The sequence below is a fragment of the Caloenas nicobarica genome, chromosome 9, assembly GCF_036013445.1.
Source record: "Caloenas nicobarica isolate bCalNic1 chromosome 9, bCalNic1.hap1, whole genome shotgun sequence".
In the NCBI taxonomy this organism is placed as follows: Eukaryota; Metazoa; Chordata; class Aves; order Columbiformes; family Columbidae; genus Caloenas; species Caloenas nicobarica.
The window spans coordinates 18,885,694-18,907,942 of record NC_088253.1 but is presented as its reverse complement, the minus strand read 5'-3'; the positions used below and the strand labels follow the sequence as shown (position 1 = coordinate 18,907,942).

At 46.1% G+C, this 22,249-nt stretch overlaps 1 protein-coding gene across 1 annotated transcript in view; it reads left to right on the top strand.

Annotated features, from left to right (window-relative positions):
* The window catches only part of NECAB2 (N-terminal EF-hand calcium binding protein 2), an 80,273-nt gene that overhangs the window by 38,164 nt on the left and 19,860 nt on the right, over positions 1–22,249 (top strand). The window contains exon 4 of the mRNA XM_065641146.1: positions 19,977–20,002. Coding sequence (XP_065497218.1) covers positions 19,977–20,002 — 26 coding nt within the window. The remainder of the gene's footprint in view (positions 1–19,976; positions 20,003–22,249) is intronic.

Here is a 22,249-nt window from a genome sequence, read left to right as displayed (position 1 = left end):
TGCTTTGCAAAACTTTGCAAAATCTCCATTTCTGCTTGGTTTGTGTCTCCTCGTGATGGCCACTATGACTCCTTTTTGCTTGATGTATTGTTTCAGGCCATTTTCTTTAGTGCAACATGATCTTTATGGCATCTGAAATGATGCTTAGTTCTACTCATGAGGGCGTTTCAATGGCTCTTCAGCTTTTCCACTTCATCTAAAAGCTTCACTGTACTATAAAAGGTAACTGTGTGAATGCCTGTAAGCGTTGTCCTATCCAGCTATTTTACACACAACAAGCTGGAATAATTTGTGGTCTTGTCTCTTCGCGATTACTCTGTGTCCCCTGTGCTTGGACAGTGCCTGCTTTGCCTCCCATCCAAAATATCCCCTGGTGCAGTGATTGCTCTAGCACTTAATAGAAACGCGTCCCCTTCTCTCCAAGGTGGAATTCAGCTGCGCAGGGCCCTGCCCAAGCCCTTCAGCTGCTGTTGCAGATGCTTTGCCTCTGCTCGGATCCAAGCAGCCTGATGTGGCTGTACTTCTGTGGATACAAAGCCCAGGCGAGGCAGAAAGGGCGAGTGGACAGATCCACGAGCAGCACTGCACTCTCCGCATCGCAGCTGCAGTGGCAGCAGGGAAAATGACGGCAGAGGAGGGCTCTAGGTGTGCTTTAGTTTTACGTTGCATCAAAGTTGAACGCTAGATACGGCAGCTGACTGCTTTTGCTGAGAATCAAGCTTTTGCAGGCTGTGCCGAGCTATCAAATTAAGGTGACAAAGTCTCTCGGAGCCCCTCCACCTGCCTTTTGCCGTCTGTCCCTCAGCGCTCCCTCTGACTGCCCTTGCCTTTCATGGGGTCTGAGATGTTTGTCAGCCCCCAACAAGTGTCTGGCACCAGCAGCGTTTGGGTTTGGCATGAAGCCGTGGAGTCTGCGGGGTCCGGTGCAAACTCCCCTGCCAGCAGCTATTGACGGTGCTGGGCACCGGCACAAAGAACACAGCCCACTGGTGGGTTTTCTCTTTCCAAGAGGAGCCCGTCTTCAAAAGCCTGAGTAGTTTAGGCTGTTTGGAAATACAAATGAAAGGCAGCTTTGAGTCATATTCCAGTGTGACTGTTGTTCCTCTAGAGAGAAAAAAAAATCTGTCCAAAAAGCAGATGAAAAGAGCATCCAATTTCAAATGAGAAGTCTTGCTCTAAGTGCTTAAAAAATAATAGTCTGGTTAACTATAAAGCCTTCTGGCAGCAGGTAGATTAAGTCTTGCCTGCGTGAGTGCTGCATGCTTTGCCCCCCATCCAAAACATCCCCTGGAAAGCAGTGATCACTCTGTAGTGTGTTGGCACCAAAGCAGCAGATGTAAAACTCATCAACCTGGTACAGGGGCTGCTGCTGAAGATGTTTCTGAAAGCAAAGCAAATGTGAGGTTTCTCAAAATCCCCTCTTTCCAATGTGTGTACTTCCCAAAGTTTATTCCAAGATCAGAAATGCCAAAGACCAGCTTAATATATACTATTCACTGAATAATTAATCAAAGGAACTTCAGTGATCTTATTACTAAAATTAGCTGAGAATGATCCATCCCTTGTAATGGTTCCTCTTCAATAGACACTAGATACTGCCTTGTGCTCTGTGGGTCTATTTATTGAGCTCCAGGTGATGCTCCTGGATGGGATCTCTATTAAATCTGGGTCTTGGGTGCTCACCTGCCTCTCATCTGAAGTAATTTATAGCATTGCCTGAGCTTGTCAACTTTCATCTGGCCTTCGGAAAGATGCAGACGGCTGATGTGTAAATTGGGGTGTCTGAAGGTTAGTGTGTGGATGTTAGTCCTGGCCTTCTTGAAATGGGAAACTGGATTGCAGTCCAGTTTTGCTTGGGTATTGTAGAGAACATGCAGCTTGACTCCTACCCTTAGTAAGGGATGTCTTCGAAACAGGACAAAGAGGACATGTGCCACTTTCAAGCGTCATGCAACAGTGCTGCCGGCACACGAGGTCTTGCTGAGCAGCTCCTGAGCGTGGCAAGAGTCCCCACAATTCAGTAGCATTTTTCTTTTGCCAAGCCGATTTGATCCAGTCATCAATAGCCATTAGGGACCAATACTCACACAGAGCAGTGTAGCATCTGCTGTTCTTCGCTGAAAGAAAACGCAATGAGTTGGTCAGCCTTCCAAGTTAAATCCTGGCATCAAATTGGCCCTTGCTTATTGATTTGGAAAGCATAGACACCCACACCAAATTCATCAATTTGTGGGAAGAAAATATTCCTCTCTTTTTGTCTGTGAGAACTCTCTCAGTCGCCAGAAAACCCATTTCAGAGCCAGGCTTCCTTGTGCAGAAGTGCTTTTCGTGTGAAACCAGTAGTTTGCTTGACTGCAGTCTTGCATCTAGCAGAGTCTTTCAAATTGTGTGTGTGCTCTTCACCTTGCTCTGTCTTTTGTTCTCTGCACAGTACATCAGCAGGTCTGTAGGAGGTTGGGCAGGAAGGATGTTGCCTCCAGCTTCCACATGCCCAAGCGTTAGGTTTGCAATTTCGAGTGCTGCTGCCACCGAACAAGAGTGGAGTGGAGCTTGCATTTTTTCTATTTTACAAGGGAACATAGGAACGATATTATCTTTGTCTTTTCAAAAGGCTCTTTGAATGTCAATTATTTGCTATTTGATTGAAGTTTATTTATCTTTGAACCTGGTTTTTGATATTCCACTTTATCTCTATGTTTTTCTCATATTGCACATCATGTTTGTTTAGTGCACTAAACAAAGTTTGCTATTGAAATTACATTACAGCTAGAGTAGAAAATGAAGAAAATTATGTTCCTGCTGATTATTAGTAATTGCTGTTAGCAGCCAAATTACAGAATGTTGATTCAATTTCCTGGAGTATTTTTAGGAACAGGGAACTGCCTTACTGGAGTAGACAAAATTAATGTCTGTATTGGTTTCTTGACTTGCTTTAGTTGGGAAAATGGTGGAAAAGAGAAAAATTGGGCAGATGAATGAAAGATGAGGTTGGTTACAGATGCAGGAGTAGCTGTGCTGCTGTGGCTGGGAGGTGGGGTCCTGTTTCTGGAACCACAGTCCTCCAGTAAAACCCCTCCTTGGCAGCAAGGGGCGGTTAGGAGGATGCTGAACTGAAATGAGGTACCTCGAAATAGCCCAGGGGCATTAATGAGGCTCCTTCTTTCTTCTTGACTGCCGGGGAAGTGTTTCTAGGAGGTTGATGATGTGACATGATGGGCATGGGCTCCAGACAGCTGCCCTGGGGTTTTATCACCAGGTATCTCCATGGCAAGGTATGAGAGCTGCGCTGTAAGTCCCGTCATCACTGGTTATTTCATCTGGCAACAGGAACGTGCAAAATGTATTTCAATCCTTTCTTTGCCAAAATCATTTTCGTAAACCTGCTGTTGCTTAAAAACAGTGATCAAATGGTGTTTTGTCTCCATTGCTCATGCTGGCTGCCCTCCTTCCCTCCTCCCAACCGGAGCAGGAGGCAAAAGCAAGATGTTGCTAGGCGGTTTTTCATTCTTGGTTTTAGCTGCTGTTTCAGGAGGTTTCAGCAGCGCTTTATAGGGAGCTGCCTGAAGATTAATGGGGAGGTAATGATATGTTACTATTAATATCAATGCTGCTGGAATTGCACAAATTATGTGTATGCTATATGTATACACACATTTAAATATATATATATATTTGGTTTAGTGGCGGATCAGGGCTTTATAAAACATTAGATTGACATTCGCCTGGGAAATCCTGTTGTATTTACAGAATTATCTACAACTTTTCTTACATTTTCTAAAGATATGTATCAATTTTAAAAGGAAAAAGTCATTGCAAATGGAAAGTCAAACAGTTTTAGGGCCACAAATGGCCAGATGAAACTCTCTCAAAATGTTACATTGCTGCTGGATGAAACTTGCTCTGTCTGACCCACAGTTCCCATCTTCTTCCAGCTCCCTGGGACAGTGCTTATCCGTGCTCTGCATCCCCTCGGGTGGAAGGAGCACCCCTCAGTCCTTGTGAAAGCAGGGGCAGGTCAGACATGGCTGTTGACAAACTAATTTAATCCTGGCAGGGGATTTTCAAAATTCCTTTTCTAACGTCTCATAGACTTTTCATAGCTGCAGAGGACAATCCTTTGGGGAGAGATCTCACTAGAGCAGGAGTTCTCTGAGGAGTCGTACGGGTCCATTCACAAGGAGCCAAGAACATGGCATTAGCATTCTGCTGCTCTGTCATTTATTATCTCTTCGCTAGGCTTATAGCTATTCTTTTAATTGCTTTATTTTTTTTTCTCACCTCTGTCTAAATGAGCTCTTCTCTCCAGTGGCAAACACTAGAAAAGGTTGGAGTGTGCATGTAAGATAATTAACAGAAGCGGTATCTCTTCTCAGAAGCCCATCACAGCTTCCCCAAACTGTCACTTTTGCTGGAGGATTGTGACAAATAGAGAACTGAAGATGATGGGGTTCTCCAGCCTGTACCATGTTCAGCAGCGTTCAACCTTCTGCCCTTGGTGGGGATTATGTGGGGCTACACAAAGAGGGGCAGTGATGGGGGATGGATGGGAAAACGTGAACCCTCAGATGCTGAACAACATCCTTCCTGGAAACATGACGCCACCTTCCTTCCCAATCCCTCAGCTGCCCAGATACCACACGGAGCTGTATGATAAATCAGAGTAATTTGAGGTCACCTTGGGGTGCAGTGATATCGCGGGCTCCAGTTAGGGCAGCCACCAACCCGAGTGCTGTGCTCAACCCCAGAGCTGCGCAGGGCCACCCCTGAAGCAGGTAATGATGCTGATGAACTTCTCTGCCTGTGCTAATTAGTCCTACTGTGAAGCGGAACATTTCAGCCCATAACGTGTTGTGCCGGCACAGCCGTGCCATTTCCAGACTGGGAGCTTCAGGTTGCCCTGGCTTTTGCAGGGAGATGGGGCACACCTGGCCCCATCCGGGGTGTTTAAACAGCGGCAATCCCAAGCAGAGATGCTGGTAGGGCCAACCTGCTGCCTGGCAGAGTGAAGCTGGCGGAGATGGGTCCAGGTTTGGGCTGGCACGGTGGGACAGCTGCTCCTCAGGGTCTGACTGCGGGCGCTAGCTACTTAAGGCTGAGGGAAGCAGAGCAAATGAGGAGGGGCAGGTCTATATTTCACTGGCTGTTAATTGTGCAGGAGAAGCTGTTAAGTTCATGTGAGCGATAGAGAGGGCTATGAGCAGGAGTGAGCTCTCTCCTGTAGTTGTGACTTGCTGGTTTCATGTGTGTTTTGTGCAGAGCGTCGGTGCCAGGCTCTAAGGAGAGGGAGGGAGCACAGCAGAGTGTGTTCCTCCCGCCTGGCCTCCCCAGCCTCTTCCTCCTCTAACTCAGCTGGGAAAAATGCACCCAGCTATTGTCTAATTTCTACCCTCTGCTAACATCATCAGGGCATTTGTGGGGCCAGAAGCTCTCGAAATTGGGCTGATAGCTTGCACGAATGAATTTTGTTTCCCTGTTACTTTGATTGCATCAATACCTGGAGAATAAAATTGGTTTATGTTAGATGCTGTGCAAATACCCAGTGCCTGTGGCTACGGCACTTAATGTTCTACAATGGTGAGAAGCATCCAAAGCATAGGAGGAGGTGCTGGCAAGGTGCTGCTGGTGTAGTTTGGGGTCCAGGCTGATGCTGTTCCCCATGAGAGGAGCCGAAGGAAGATGTCTCAGTAGCTGCCCTGCAGGTCCCTGGCTCAGTGGTACTTGGAGCTCTGAAAACTCCTGGTTTGGTGTTGTATAAGAGCAATGCAGCATTCTAGTGAGGTCAGAGACAAAGGCAAAGGAGCTCAAAATCCGGTAACTACTTTCCTCTGGTGGAAGAGGTCTGTTGTTCTCACCCTCTGAGATGCTCTACCTTCCCACAATCTGTGTTTGGTCTGGTGTCCTTTGGTGTGGAGAGACTCCACCTGATAGAGCTTACTGTGGGCTTCAGCTCATGCTGCCTGTGCTTTTCTCCAGGCCTCTGCAGTCCAGTCCTCTCAAAGTTGAACATGAAGTCCTTCCACTTCTTGGGCAAGGAACAATGATGATTATGACTGAGTATTTTTTTCCTGTTTTTTTCCCACCCCCTTCCTTAATCTTGGCTATTTGCATTGGAAGCCTGATTCAGTGAAGTGCCGGATTTGTCTGGGAGCCGTAGCCCACGCTACGGAGATGGATGTGCTCATTGAAACCAACTTAATTTTTGAATATTGAATGTTCTCAATTAGCTCTCTGGGAAACAAACTACGGATGGTATAATCAGTTGAGATTTTGATTAACTGATTCAAGAGAGTTCTTGTCTCTTCTGAAAGGGACAAAATGATTACACAAAAATTATATGTCTGGCTCTAATTTCTGGCTCTTGAGAGCCTGGGCATTTGGTGGGTTTTGTGGAAGAAGTTTGAGTCCTAGCTTATTCTTCTCTGTACCGACATGTCACTTATGCTATACTGTGCTCTACTTTTCATTTAAGTGAAGCAATGCTTGGTGTCAAAGCTGGTACTCAGCAGCTGTGTGCTGATAGTGCTATAAAACATCTCAGGCTCACCAAAGAAAAGGAGCTTTTTAAAAAAAAATCACTTGCAAGGAAGGTCATTGGGAGAAACACAAAGCTGGAAAAACTGCGAAGAAACTCATTTGAACAAACATTTGAGAACATTTTTCTATTTCTAATCAAGTTTCCCAGGTGTTTTCCCAGGCAGTCTCTCAGCGGGATCCCCGGAGGGAGCCTGTTTAATCTGGCAGCGAGGCAGGTTGGAGCTGGGAGCAGCGGGATGGGGTTTACTGCAGAGGGCGAGGACTGGGAAGGATTTATCTGTGCAAATGGAGTGGAGAAGTATCACATTGGAGGGTTTTGTTGCTGGGACTGGAGCCTGGTGGCTTATTTTTCAGACTGTGCAGGGCCGTTCTGCATCAGAGGTTTCCTTTTCTGGGGAATGGAAAGATACCAAGAAACCATGAAAGTGACTAAGCTATTTCATTCTAACCAGCTGCTGGTGTTCGAGTCGTGTAAGCATTCAAAGAGATCGTAGTGCTTTAGTTTAACCTCTGGTTTTACAAAATTGTATGTGTGTGTTTTCCGAGTGAGTGTGCATAGGGTACAAGCTGTCTGCCTTGGGACTGAATTTGGGGAGAGGATTTTTAAATCACTTTTCAGTGACAGGATAAGAGAATACATCAGAAACAAAAATATTGAGAAAATACAGGCACGGAGTACAGGGATTTCTTGCTTTACTATTCTTTTAATAGTTGTGTGTCACATATCCAAACCTGCACATTTGTTGCTCTGATTTCTTCCTCTCCTACATAGAACTTTGGTGACAACGAAGATACTCACAAAATCTAAAAGGAGGAGGAAGCTGATTTAATTTTAACTCATGTTCTCGATGTCTTACCATTTGCTTCTGGCAATTAGCGCATCATTCAGCTGGGTTCAGAACAATATAGTTTTTCCCTGTCTCTTTTGCAGTTCAAAATTACAGAGATTATAAATACAAATTAGATTAGTCCAGGCTTCCTTATCAAGTAAAAATAGGCAAAATGTTAAATGTTCATTCATCAGAAAAGCCCATTTCAGAGTGACTCATACTGTTGACAGTTTGTGGGGGAAGAAGAAAAAAAAAAAGAAAATAAACTCTTTCCCCCTCCCAAAAAATAAGGAAGGAATTTGTTTTGATGGTTTGCTTTGAAAACTGAGGTAAAATAAATAACAAGAGGTTAAAAACATGCATAAGTGACTTATTTTGATGGAAATGAGAGGGCCAAGAAGGGAAGTTTTTATCTATGAGAAAACAGCTGGAGTGTTGCTTCAGTGCAAGCCACAGAGAGTTATCAGTGCCGTTAACCTGCTCCTGTGAAGGTGAAAAATCACTGTGTCCCTTGGCTCTCTTGCTCAGGGAAGACGAGGACACCAGCACCGGGGGTCGGCAGGACAAGCGCGTTCAGTCAAACAAATGCAAGTGGCTCTTCTCTGGGTGACTCAGCCTTGCAGGGTCCAGCACCAAAGTCCTGCAAAATCCAGGCAGTGATTTCCAGTCCCTGTTCTGCGTGCATAAATCTTTTCCACCTTTATAAATTGATTGGATTCATTGGATTCACACACATATCTTGTTCTTGTCCCTGTCATGGTAGGTACTTGAAGAGCAGTGGTGGCTTTGCAAGGGCCCCCAAGTTCCCTGCAGTGGTGTTTGGTGAGGAGGTGACCTGAGCCCCTCCAGTCACTGCTTGGCATCATAGAATCGTTTTGGTTGGAAAGGACCCTCAAGAACATCAAGTCCAACTATTAACCTATCTCTGGCACTAAATCATGTCCCTAAGAACCTCATCTATGCGTCTTTTAAACCCCTCCAGGGATGGTGACTCCACCACTGCCCTGGGCAGCCTGTTCCAATGCCCAACAACCCTTTCCATGAAGAAATTTTTCCTAATATCCAATCTAAACCTCCCCTGGTGCAACTTGAGGCCATTTTCTCTCATCCTATCACTTGCTACTTGATAGAAGAGACCAACCCCCTCCATGCTCCAAGCTCCTTTCAGGCAGCTCAGAGACCGGAAGGTCTCCCCTCAGCTCCTGTTCTCCAGCTGAACCCCCAGCTCCCTCAGCTGCTCCTTGGAGAAACAGAGATGCTGCATAAATGCGAGTGATACCCCAGAGCTGCTCTGATTGCCACTGCTGCAGGGTGTGCATGTCGCGGTTCTGTCTGAATGCTGTAATGTGCTTCTGGATGTTGGTGGATTTTAACAAAGCAGCTGGGAAAATATTATTGAACTGGCCAGACTGAAAAACACTCATGGGCTCAAAGGCTGAGCAGCGGATGGGAGTCCATCCAGAAAAACTTCTTGTTTCTTTCTATTTTAAAGCACTCTATCGAGCACTCTGTGGCAAGAGGGCTATGTCATGATTTTGTAAACAAGCATCATAGGTTGAAACCATTCTTTCCCTTCCACTTCTAAAAAAAAATTGCCCCCAAGATGGGATCCCTATTATACTAAGCCCAAATAGTTACAACTATCCCAGCAATAGAGTTGACGTTACAGAGCAGTCCAATTGCATCACAAACAGCCGGTGTTTTGAGGCTGATCAACTTGAACACACCTGACAGCAAAATTGATGCGTTGTTAGCTCAGAGGCAATTGCTGTACTTAGAGTTTGTGAGACGCTTATACGAGATGAGGAGCTCTGTTTACACGTGGGCTGTGATGCACGACGCAGGCTGAGAGGTACGGGCTCTGCACGGGACCAGGGTGCCGAAATTAAATAAAATTATGAAAATAGCACCAAAAAAATCTTGCTGTGTTTCCAAAGCAGAGCTGTTGGAAATACCCTGAGAGCAAAAGGGGCCACCTGTGCCACCTCTGTGCTGACCACGGAATGTACAGCCCATCCCTCTGAGGATCGTAGTCCTAGTTTTCCCTGGCACTGTTTGAGGATTATAGTCCCAGTTTTGCCTGGCACTGTTTTGAGAATAAATTAAATGAGAGCTGATATAGCCCAGTGTATATACACAGACCGGCCTCAAGTGTGTATATAATAACCAGCAACTTAATAAATTTGGGAGTGCCATCCATCCTAGCAGCTAAGTTACTTGTAGGCTGCAATTAAACCTGCCTTCTCTTTTATTTGATGTACTTGTGGGCAGAGTGATATTTTCAAGATCAAGTCATCCACCCCACCTCTCCCAAAAAACATGACGGTTTAGATGCAATTTATTAGTGATTTGGCACACGTAGAGACTTGAACATGTTTAGTACTGTACTAAATGTCTGCTTTATTTAAGGTGGTGACTGTGCTTAGAAACCAACTGTTGGATTAAGCTTAGTAAATCAGTGTGCTGCATTGATATATTTTTCAGGATATCAATTGCACTGTAAACAGGCGTTTTATTGTGTTGTCATCTTGTTTGGAGTTTTTATGAGCTTTTCAAGAAATTTTCTTTTGCAAGTGCCTGATTAGAGGTTCTGTCCACCTCTGTCAAAGCAAAGACAGAAGACACTGATCATTTTTAATAAACTGTGAAATGTATAAGGTACAAATTGATACACAGGAGGAGCATGCCTTAATCACCCAAAATTTTCTTCTGTGGGCTCTTAACATGCAGATCCTGGATGGCTCATTTGGATACAGAGAGGAGGGAAAAAAAAATTGCCCTTGCCCACAATGGAGTTGCAGAAGGCCGTGTTCTGCACAGGTGGCCGTGGGCATCGAGGTGCTGAGCTTGCAGGGGGCAGGCAGGGAGAGCAGCCGTGGGACCTCTCTGCCTTGGGCTCCTCCTGCACGCCACAGAGTTTGGGGGTTTGGATTCATGATCAGCGCTTTGCAGAAAAATTGCGACTTTATGCTGTATTTTTGTTTTCTAGAAGCGATAGGGCAGGAAGGGCAGAGCCTCAGTGATGCTGAGCCTGACTCATCGGTGGTACCCAAACCTCAGCTCCAGAGCTGTGTGACAAAGCAGGACAGTCTAGCACCAGCTGACAGCCTGAAATGCCATATTGCGGTTGGTGATGAATGAACAAACAAATGTCTGGTACTCCGCAGGTGCCTTTTTTCAAAGTGACATTTATTTCTCTTTTAACTAGCAAGAGCTTAGAGCATATTTTTCCAACAGCAACCAGAAAATTTGTTTCATTTTTATCCATATTCAGTCACTTTTCTTGGTGGCCTTGATGATTAGAGCTGGGTGTTTTGTTCTGTCAAATACTTTGCTGCATAGAAAATGTTATTTGGTGGGTTTGAAACCACTGATGAAATAAAGCATCTGGTCTGCATCAGGGATGGTTTGCAGCCTGGGACTTTGTGAGGATGTGGGAGAGACAACTGGGGTCTTCACCGTCCTATTTCTGACAGCTGCCTGCAGCTGTAGGTAGGAAATCAGGTTGCACGGAGGCTTGCACGGGGCAGGCTGGTGTTATAAATGTTATAAATGCTTCATAAATGTCCATGACTGCAGAATAAATCCGTATGCCAAGGGAGTGAGGAGCTGAACCGGCCTTGAAATAGAGCAGCAGGTGGGAGTCTTTAAAAAGGACAAACTAAGCAGATAACAAGTTACGTTGTAATGGTCTCTATCTTTACGGTAGATGTCAATTCTCCGAAAGCAAATGGAAACTCTCAGAGTTGTGCTGCAGAAAGAGGGTGTTACAAATGAGGGGTGCTTAATCCTCCTCACCCTGACAAAGTGCCCATGTGGGTTTTATCATCTGCACGAGCAAGAGAGGGAATATTGCTGCTAGCAGGCGTCATTGCCGAACCAAGCCCCGGTGCGCACCTGTGAGCTTTCTGCTCTTCATCCCTTGCACGTCACGCACTGCCCTTGGCCGTGATGGGGAGAATGGGGCACGTGGCGCCAGCAGGTCACTCGCAGGAGGCTCCAAAAAGCGTAAGCCATCGTTGGCAGAAGATTTTTTTTCCCCTTTCCAAACCCAGGAAAATCCACACCAGAAAGCTTTCCTCAGGGACAGTGGAGTGTGAAAACATGGCTGAGGTCAGGGGCTCTGCTGGGACAGGCGGGGATGGATCCCGCAAGGAGAGACCAGCAGCCGAGACGAAGTCACGGGGCAGAGGTCCCTTCGGCTGCTGCGTCTGTACCTCGGCTTTGATGGCTTTGGACTTCAGAGGTGCTCTTTAGCAGGTTTAATAGCCTCTTCACGTAATTTTTATGAGGTTTGTTACTGCTACAAGGAAAATACAGTTGCATTGCGGGTCACGGGCTAGAGAAGAGACGTCTTCCCGTCACATCCCTAATTACCGCTCGCGCTGAGTGCTATGACAACCTCCTTTCTGCAACACGCTGCCAGGCAGGACATCTGTACTCAGGTGTCACAGGCTTTTTGGAGCAGGTCCAAGCTCTTCTGGACCTGTTGCTTCCCAAAGTGTGCCGCCCACCTTTGGGATTCGGCATCATGACAAATCAATTACAAGTTAGTATTCAGTGCTAACCATTCTTTTGTTGGCTTTTTTTTTTTTTTTTCCCTTTTCCTTTTCAATCAGAGCTGGAATAGCCTTCATAAGGCACACGCCATTCTGCTGAGGTATGAAAGCTGCTCCAAGCTCAACTCAGCATCTTCTGACACGGTGTGAAGGATGCCAGCAAGCAGACCTGCTTGTAAAACGCTGCACTCTGGGCTGTGCGGTGGCCGTAAGGCCATGTGGCAGTTGGCTGAGGATGTGACTGTCCCCGGGAGAGCCACCAGCCACACTCACAGGTCTGCTGAGGGGTTTCCACATTGGGGAGGAGAAGGAGGAGAGGGTTAAGGTCTTCTGCTGATCTTCCCCATAACGCTAGAGGGTCACCTAATCTCTGGTGATGCTGAAACCACAGATGTGGGTAGCTGAGATGCTTTTTGTCTGGTTTGGGTAGTGACAGCCCTACTTGCCAGTGCTCAGCAGGGAACCAAGATCTTCTGGTTTCTGTCTGTGTTTCTGCAGGTGCAGAAGGTCCGTCCTGGCCTGTGTGACACTGCAGCAACCTCACCGGGACTTCTCGTGTAGGGAGGGAACAGCCATCAAATCATATGAGTCAAAGAGTACGTTTTATCCTGAGCCTGCCAGTTTCGCTGTGTGCTTGTTTGTACTGAAGTTCAGTTTACCTTGAAAAATCAGTGTTTTCCAAATTACTGGCTTGTGATGAGGCCTCTGCTGCCCTAGTGCACGACTTTGTGCACTAGCATTTCCAATGAATGTGGTCTTATGGTTTCAAAGCTGGATCTGGGCAGTGTCTGTATCAATGAGAATGCAGATGGCTTATCAAGGCAAGGAGCCAGAGAAAGCCATATTAAAATATTAATATTCGATGGGCCTGAATCAAGGTTTGCTGTGCAGCCCTCCCGCTGCTCACCTGCTGTCTTGCTGAGCAGCGTTAGTGGCTGTGGCCGTGTGTTGTAGAAAAGAAGTGAAGCTTCCCCTATCGTGGTCGTCATCTGCCTAAATCTAGAGTAAAGCTGTGCAAGGAGCTGGAAGGAGCTGCACCCTGGGTTTAGGTGGGCAAAACATCTTTGGGGACAGTAGCATTCAGCCTTCAAAGCAATGGGTGAATAAAAATCCTGCTGATAGCAAGGGCAAGTAGGAGGAAAGAAACTGTCTCCCAGAGTACCTAGACACCATTATAATCCCCAATCATGCACCACAGATGATGAGGCTCTTTGTAATATAAAATCTATATGTGAAAAGTTAATACAAAATCCTCCTTTTCCTTCTCTCTGTTTCTGGGCAATTCTTTGTGCCTATTTTTTCTTCTCTGTGGTACTAGCACTTCAAAGAAAAACATGATTCACTGCTGGGCTTTCAGACCCTCTTCCTGTGCTCCCCAAATGCTCAGTGATGGAACATGTGCCAAGGTAAGAATAAAGTTATTAGTTTTCCTTTGGAGAAGGCCAGGAGCCCCTGTGGGAGCTATTCCCTTTAGGTGTTTTAATGTAAATCGTTGTGCTCCAGTGCTGGAAACATTCCAGTGGTGATCCATATGGACTCTGCAAACACGCGCCTGTTTCATATAACATGAATTTAGGGGGAAACCTCTGTCTGGAGCGAATAGTGAACCCAGCTTCAGCTCATGCAAATGAACCATCCACTCTAGGTATTTAAATAGGTGGTACTTTCTGCCCCGCTGGGAAAAGCAGAGCTGAATAAAAAATCCCTGCTGTTTTTTTTAAGACTTGCTGCTCACTCTATTTCTCGTCTGTACTGAGTCATGTGCAGGGCGCATGTGCCTGCACCAGTATATGCACCTCTGAATTATTCCTGCTGAAGTGCATTGCAAAGTATATTTTCAATTTATTTCATGCAGGAAGCAGAGATAAAGACCATCCTTTAAAGTAAGAGCCAGGTGGCCATCAGAGCCCTGACTGCCAGCTTGCTGTGGCTCAGGAAATTAAAGCCAAAACTGACATATGTTGTGAACACTTGTCTGCCTCCATCATTGGAAGCTGCAGCTGGCTGGATGCACTTCTGGTTGTGGACAGCCTCAGCATATGGTTTATGCTGTTCCTTTGCATGTGGCACCTCAAATTTTGGAAGTATTCTTTTATTTCATACCATAAGAGTGGGGCTTTTTAAAGGCAGTGGGCAGGTGAAGGAGGTGCTTGGGTAGGTCTCGGAAAGGATTTAGCAGGGTTCTCCAGAAGAGAATGATCATGGGCTTGGAAAGTTGCTTAGTTCTCTAGAATTAAAGTTATTCAACTCTTGGCTGGCATCCAGTGTTTGGTATTTCTCTTGCTCTGCCTGGTATAATTTCTCTCGCTCTGGGGTTTGTGTAAAAATGCTTCTTTGAGTTCAGAAACTAATGATCAAGAGTGACCATCTGTGACCCCTTATTAGGCATCTGGGTGTACATTTTCCACTTCTGAGCTGTTGAGATAACACAGTGCTGTTGCTGCTGGGACTAGAAGGCGTATCATCAGATATAATAATACTTTCCAGCTGCACATATGTTTTAGTCTTTCCTAAATGAAAGTGAGCTTTGCAGGTGGCTAATGCTAGAGAATAATTTGTTTCCATGTTTGTTTGAAGCCTTGTAGCAAACCCAAAGCTGTGAATTGAAGATAGAAATAAAAGTAGAACGTAATTTCAGAAAAACTGTGCTGGTGAAGCAACTAAGCCATGTGGCTGCTGATGCAAACCTTTCATCTGCCCAAGTAAAAGGGTTATTATCTTCAGCTGAAGCCGATCAGGTGTTGAGTGGCATTCAAGCAGCACATCCAGGCAGCTATTTGCATGAGAAATATGCTGTAAAGATGAAACTTTGATGTATTTGCTACTTCTGAATTCCCAGTATGTTCTTGATTGTGCCACCCATTGAGAGAGCCTCGGACATCTTTCCTTGGCTGAGCTGGAACTGAAGGGAATTTCATGCTCCACGCCTTCACCTTATCTTTCCAGTCTTCTCATAACTTTCCTGCTCCTCTCTATAATTGGTTGAGTGGTTGGAAGTGGTTGAGTCACCATCCCTGGAGGTGTTTAAAAGATGTGTACATGTGGCACTTAGGGTCATGGTTTATTGGTGGACTTGGCAGTGTTAGGTTTACAGTTGGACTTTATGATCTTAAAGATCTTTTCCAACCTGACTGATTCCATGATTGGAGAGAAGCCTGGAAAACAGGGAGATGCTGGGAAGGAGAGGGGGAGATGCTTGGCAGTAGTCTCATGGCCATTTTGGTTGGGAGTAATCTCTGCAGGACTCTAGTCCCTAGTAGAGGGACTGTCACCAGCACTGGACCAGGACAGCTCTGGCTTTGCCATGCTGAGTCCTGAAGACCTCCTGGGATGCCATCTGGGTAAGCTGCACAGGGCTTGCTTCTTATGAGCTAGAGCAAATAACTATGGGAAATTTCCAGATTTTTTTTTTTTTTTCCCTGCTGGAAAATACTGATTCACTCGAAGTGTTGGGTTGATCTGGATCAATGCAGCCGGATCTTCTGACCTGAGACCTGGAGGATATGTGGGGGACCATCAGCCACCCAGACATCTGGCTGCTGGGATGCTCAGTTTGAGTTTGTAATCCCTGGGCTGTTGGACACCTTTTCTACAACGTGCCCTCTGTCTGGTGTTGCCACCCCACCTTTCTCTGGGAGAAAATCTCAAAAATGGCAGTGTGTTTCAAGAAAGGCAAGTAGAGAAGAAAAAAGCTTCTAAGTGCTTTGAACCCATGGAAAACCAGCAGAAAGTCAGTATAGGGGCAACTCTGATAAAAGCCCATCTGCTGGATAATCTGCAATCAATGATGTGGCAGGGCAAAGAGGCAACTTCCCAGGGATCCTCATTAGCTCAGGCGCTCATCAAGCTGCTTGCTCACATTTTAACATCGGGTGGGGTTTTTGGGGGCGAAACATGTTTCTTTCTGGAGTGTGCAGGAGGCACAGTGATTACTCTGGGCAGCCTCTTCCTGCTCGTGTGGCAGTAATTACTCCCTGGGCAAAATCACTTAATTAAGCCCACTGAGGAGATGCTCTCACAGCATGGTTGTTGCTCTTCAAACTCCCACAAATGAGGGGGGAGTATCACGCTTTGAGGACTTTTCTTTTTCTTTGAAATAGCTGGATGCAAACCAGCAGGGAAAACTATTTCCCTATTGCCAATATGTTTATCTGGTCAAATTATCCCAGTGTATTTAAACGATGGTGGGTGGTGAGCAATAAACAGTCCTTTATGTGGCCAAATTAGTTTATGGCTTGGACTCCAATTTTTCAGAAGATGCCCTAGGTTGAAAGCTGAGCACTCGTGTTTGGCTGCTATTTCTGTCAGAGAAATTAGATCCCAGGTGGCAAATGGAGGATCTTTGCCTTGGAAAGTAATCTCAAAGGGTGCACATCCCCAGCAAGAGTGGGGGTGCAAGGTTGTGCTTCTCCACGTCACAGCTTCACTGGCTGGAAAACAGAGAAAAGGGCCTGAAACCAAAAAGACTTGGATTTTATTGATTTTTCTACTTCGATGAAAGAAAGACTTTTGTTTTGGAAAGTAATCAGATAGATGTGGCCTCCACTATGCAGAAAAAAACCCCTGTATAACACAGAAGTCTTTAATGATCTCTTAATTTAAAGTTTCCCTTGAAAATTACTGTGTTATACTTATTTGGGTTATGACTTCAATGAATTCTTTAATTAGTCATACTATTAATGTAAGAATGCTTAAAATTCAAAGTTAATTCACAGCCAAGTGTTCTGGTAGCTGATTTTTTTTTCCTGAAAAAAATGAGAACAATTTGTTGCGCTTTTTCTTTTTAGTTTATTGTGCCTTATGGGAAGGTTGACTGTTTGGTGGCTGAAAGAAAATTAGTAGCTAATGCTCATCTAAATGTTCGAAATGAAATTCAAAGGGCTTTGCAATATGTGACCACTCCAAACACCTCTGCTGAAGGGCAGCTTTCATGGGGAGCAGCCACCTCCCATTTCATGAGGCTTGAAACCCAGATCCTGAATTTTTTCCATCAGAAAAAAAAATCCTACTGGCAGGAACCCCTGGGCTGGTTAGTTACTAAAGCGTTAAACTGCCAGAGCAGCTTGTAAATGGTTTTGTGGCTGGGTAGTGCCCTTCCCTGGTGTTACGTGTCCAGCCATGCAGGGCTCATGTTGGGCAACCAAACCCCCATAACACCGATTGGGACGTGACTGCATCTCAGCAACATTCCCGACAGGCACGGTCCTGTGGGATGTAAACATCCCAGGAAATGCTGTGGGTTCTGCTCAAGTGCCCATTCATTTCTCCTTATAAATTTCCATCTGAACATTATCATATCTTTCATTGTCATCTTATGACTTCAGTAATTTCTTTAATTGGGATTATTCTTAATGCAAGATGGCTTAAAGTTAAAAGCAGCTTCTCAGCCAAGTTAACATTTGAGTACTGTTAAGTTTAGTAATATTGATGTAAGGAAATAAAAGACCATTTTTGGCAGCAGCAGATCAGTTATTACAATGCAAAACGACATGGAAAGCAATAACAGATTTTTTTTTTTTTTCCTCCCTCAGTGACATGCCCTAGCTGCAAACCCATAATCACCTTGGTAGGTGTTTATAAACACTAACTGGCTTCTGAAAAATATTATTTAAGCACTTTGTGGGTGATGTTGACATAAAAACTACTCCTGTGCATGTGCCTGACAGTATTGGTGCTGCCAAGACCTTTGGCGAAAGACCACCAGTGGTCCTCAGGTGGGCATGGGGCTGTGCCGGTGCTGGAAATGCATCTTCTTGCTTTCTGAGTTTTCTCTGCCTGTGAGTTGCTGAGGCTCTGGGTTAGCAATCACTGCTGCTATAGCACTGTGGACTGTTCGGTCAGGAGTTGGCTCTTTTGGGTAGGGTTTGGGATCTGCATACTCAGTGGATTTGGGCATGACAATGGGAAATCGGGGAAATTTAGCTCACAGCATCCCTGGGGGCGGTTATAGGATTCAGTGAAGTAATCTATGGTTTGTGAAAGATGGTAAATCTCTGTGGGAGTTAAGACAAAGCAGTGCAAAAGCTCATTTTGCAGAGAGATGCACATGCTACCTGCAGCTTGGGCTGCAGCTTGTGCCAGTGCCTTTGCTGCCAATAGCTTCCACACTGTGTGTCCTGCTCTGCAAATGTGTCTGAGCTGAGAGATGACTTTTTTATACTGTGACAGACATCAGCTACCCCAAAGGGTGTGTAATTTGGTAACACGTGCTTTTACAGCGTGAGACAAGCCGGGTAGCACCTTTCTGGCAGCCGGCATCTCAAGATGTTCGTGAAATCATCAAGATGTTCGTGTTCACCTCCAGCACCCAGCAGGTTCCACAGCTCAAGAGAAGCAGTGAAGGGGTCGCCAGTACCATCACCTGGGGCTCTGCTTTTGGGGAGAACCCTGGCACGGATGGCACTGTGAATTTGGGGAATATTCTCCCCAGATATCACCAGCACACATGTGCATTTCTGCTTAGCCATAGTGTACCTGGCACCTTGGGGATGAAGTGCATGTAGGGAGAGGTCAGCAGGGTCCCTGAACTTGTGTCTTATAGAATTACAGAATAGTTTGGGTTGGAAGAGGGACCATCAAACGTCATCTAGTCCAACCCCCTGCCATGGGCAGGGACATCTTCACCAGCTCAGGTTGCTCAGAGCCCCGTCCAGCCCGGCCTGGGATGTCTCCAGGGATGGGGCATCCACCACCTCTCTGGGCAACCTGGGCCAGTATTTTACCGCTCTCATTGCAAAAAAAATTCTTCCTCATGTCTGAGCCATCTTCTCAAGCGGAGCCAAAATAGAAAGATGAATCTCCTAAACTCACCTCTCTGCTAAAGCAGAAAATGCTTTATAGTGCTGTTTGAGTGGGAAATGCAGCCTGTGCCCCGTCCTGCTGCCAGGCACAGCCCAGCGAGGCTGCTCTGCCCGCACAAAGTCTGAGCCTGCTGCAGGAGATGGCAAAAGATTTCAGCAGAGACAAGATTTTCCTGGGTACTTCAGCTTGCTCCGAAGGTACTGTGCTTTGTGTCATGAATCCTCGACGACAGGGTTCAGCGTGGCCTTGGTAGTGAAGAGTAATCCCAAATTAACTTTCTCATCGTGCGTTATCCCTTCAGAAGGATGTCACATCCCAGGAGAGGGCCAGCAGCGAGTGGAAGCTTTGGGTCATGGAGGGAGGGAAGAGCCCAGGTCCTGTCGGTCAGGGCACAGGCAAGTGGTTGGGACGATTTCAGAGCCTGGGGCAGGGCTGCGGGAGGGTGAAAGCAGTATTGAAAACACCTCTTTCCCTAATCCACTTATGTTGACAGGTCAGACAGGGCAGGGATGAGTTTAGTTAAAGAAACAGCTGGATTGATAAATTATAATATTATTAAGAGATCATTCCAGTGCTTGAATGGCACTAGTAATTGTGTGGGAATCTGAAGTACAAAGAGATTAGCAGCAATCTTTACTCCCCAGGCATGTTGTTACATAAACTAAATGGCCATATATTAAGAAGCAACTGCAATTTTTTCTGGATGGAGTCCCAGGTGGGAACTGTGCACAGCTCTGTGGATGCTTCGTGAGGGCAGAATTGGGACAATTGATCCATCTAGAAATTGTGCAAATTGTGCAAATTTTTGTTCTGAGCAAATGAGAACAAACACATTCCTGTGCTGCGCTGGATACCTCACCGGGGTGTTGCCAGGATGGGTATTTGGGAGGCAAGCAGAGGAGATGCTGTGCTAGGTCCCCTATAGGCACAGGTCCACTCATGAGGTGGATGCACAACTCCCCTTTTCCCCCTCAGGGAATATCCAAAATAATGTGTGAACCTGTCCCAATGGCACGGATGCTGAAGATGCAGATGTGTGTGGATTTCCTGAGTGGCACCAACCACTGCCTTCTCCTTAACCTGTCCCCACCGGTAGCTGGGGGATGCTAAGGGATTAACAACATTATGGGTGGGTGTCTGGGGTTAAGCCTGCAGAAATCCTAGATGTATCCTTCATCTGTCCTTTACATTAAAATCTTGTTTCTCTCTTTTTTCCTGCTTCCTCCCCTGCCTTGTCTCCCCCCTCTTCCAGCAATGTGGACACCAAGGAGCTGTGCGGTGAGTGTGTTCCCTCTCTTGGGGCAAAGCAATTGCTATGTACACGTGTGCTTTCAGATGCATGAAACGCATTACAAGGCTGGCAGGGCCATGGTGCCTGCGGAGCTGGGGGGGTCTCAGCACTTCTGCTGCTTCACCCCTTATTCCACAGGAAAATTGGCAAAACTTTTCTTCATTTTCTTGCAACACAATTGGGGTCAGAGCTGAGCGGAGCACCTGGCTCCTATTCAATAACACGCCGGAGTTTAATTTCTGGCAATGTCATGGCTTCCAGCTCTGCTCTGAAGTTCAATAAACCAGTATCCACCTGCAATACCCATAATGTGTTTCCCAGCAGGCTGCCTGAGGAGTACACCACCTCTGCTGCACCTCCTACGGCTCACAGAAATTAAAGACTGAAAAGAAAATCCTTGATAATGTTTTGTCCCATACCTTGACCAGAAAGGGAATATTTCCTGCCAGGATTTCTCAAGGGCTTTGCCTTGATGTGAGGTGGCTCATACATGGGGCTCCTGATCCTCACTCGGGTGTATTTTTCCATGGACACTTGGTATTGGAAAACGTTTCCTGCACCTCATCTTTTTGGGAGGAGATGGAGAGACAGAGGTGCGTGGCCTTGCAGAGAGCTCACCTGTCTCTTCTCCTCTCCTCCCATGCCAGGATGCAGAAGAACACAAAAAGCCACCTTGGCAGGTCCTCACCATTTACCTTCATCACCTTGCCACTGATTACAGCCTTCAGAGGTCTGGCTGAGAGCAGGTTGAGCAGCCAGAACAGTGTTTGCTGGATGCTTGTGCCAGCACCAGGTAGTTACTCCTTATTCCTGACACTTTTAAGACTTTTGAGCCTGTGGCTCTGCCTGCACCAGGCCGTTACACAGGGTTTTTCTCCTCCCGGTGTACTTAACCCCAGCCAACACCCCGCCTTTCTCACCACAGCACCCTGCAGGATATTGAGCACCTGAGCCTCCAGCGATCTTTCTGCTCGTTATCCCCACTTGTTGTCCACAAGAAACATAAAATCCCTTTGGCTCACCGACAATATGATGGGCTTGTTCCCATCTCTCCTTTCTCATTGCGTTAGGTCTCCTTGCCAGCTGACCCAAGAGACCAAAACCCCCCAACCCATACTGTCAACTTTGCCAGGAAAAACAGGGATAGGAACATCATTGCTTGACCCCACCCTGCTTTCTCCATCAGTCTGATAAAATCAGAAAATCACGTGGCTGTTGCCCAGCGTGATCCCAACCTGCTGCCTCTCTGGGGGATGAAGCTGCCAGGAGAGGAGGAAGATAGATAAACCCATCACCTCCTGCGGGAAGCTGGAGGAAGGCTCAATCAGCACGAGATCCTGTCTAGAGCCGTTATCTGCTGAATACCCGCCCTTGCCTGCCATTTCTTATTTGCTCGCTGCTCTTCTAAGTGGTAGTTTAAATATAAAACTTCATTTTGGCAAAATGGAAGCTGTGTTCTCTCTCTCGAAATACATTGTGTATTGTAGGACTTTGAGAGCATTTTTGAAGGATTTCTTGATCCCTGCAGCTTATAAGAGAAGTTCAATATGGTTTAATCCATATCAGGTAGCATCTTATAAAGTTCTGGGGTTTTTTTCCTGCCAACAAATGCAACAATCATCAGCACGTAAACTGTCTTAAACACGGTTGTATAGCTCTTACCCCCAGAGGAGCTGGGAGCACTCAGTATGTCCATAAAATGCATGTACAGCTACCAAATTGTACCTGCCACCCCTCAGTTTAGATGAAACACAGACATTGCATGTTCAGAGAACTGAGATGTACTCTACAAATGGGAGACACACATCAGCCCTTTATAAACTGACGGTGAGCGGGGGCACCTGCCTCCTCCCACACCAGCCCTGGGTTGCAGTGTTGTTCATCTCCTGAGCATCCACCCATTGCTCTCTGCACATGTGTAGGAGCCATGAGCAACAACCATGTAGCATAGGAAGAGCTGATCTCAGATACTCCCGTGAATAAATAAGGTTAAAACAGTAGCACTGAATACTTTGGTTAAGCCAGTGTTGTTCTCCTCCCAGGTGCTCCTTGGTTGGTCTCAAGGGCTGTGCTCTGCCCACAGCAGCTCGTTTCTCCTGAAATACAGGGTCCCAGCTTTTCATTTCAGGACCTACAAAAACAGTTTTCCTTCACCTTTAAGATCTGCTCAATTTTTCTTTCCCAAGTAAAGTAATAGTAAGAAGAATAACACAAATAAACATGCTGCAGTGAGA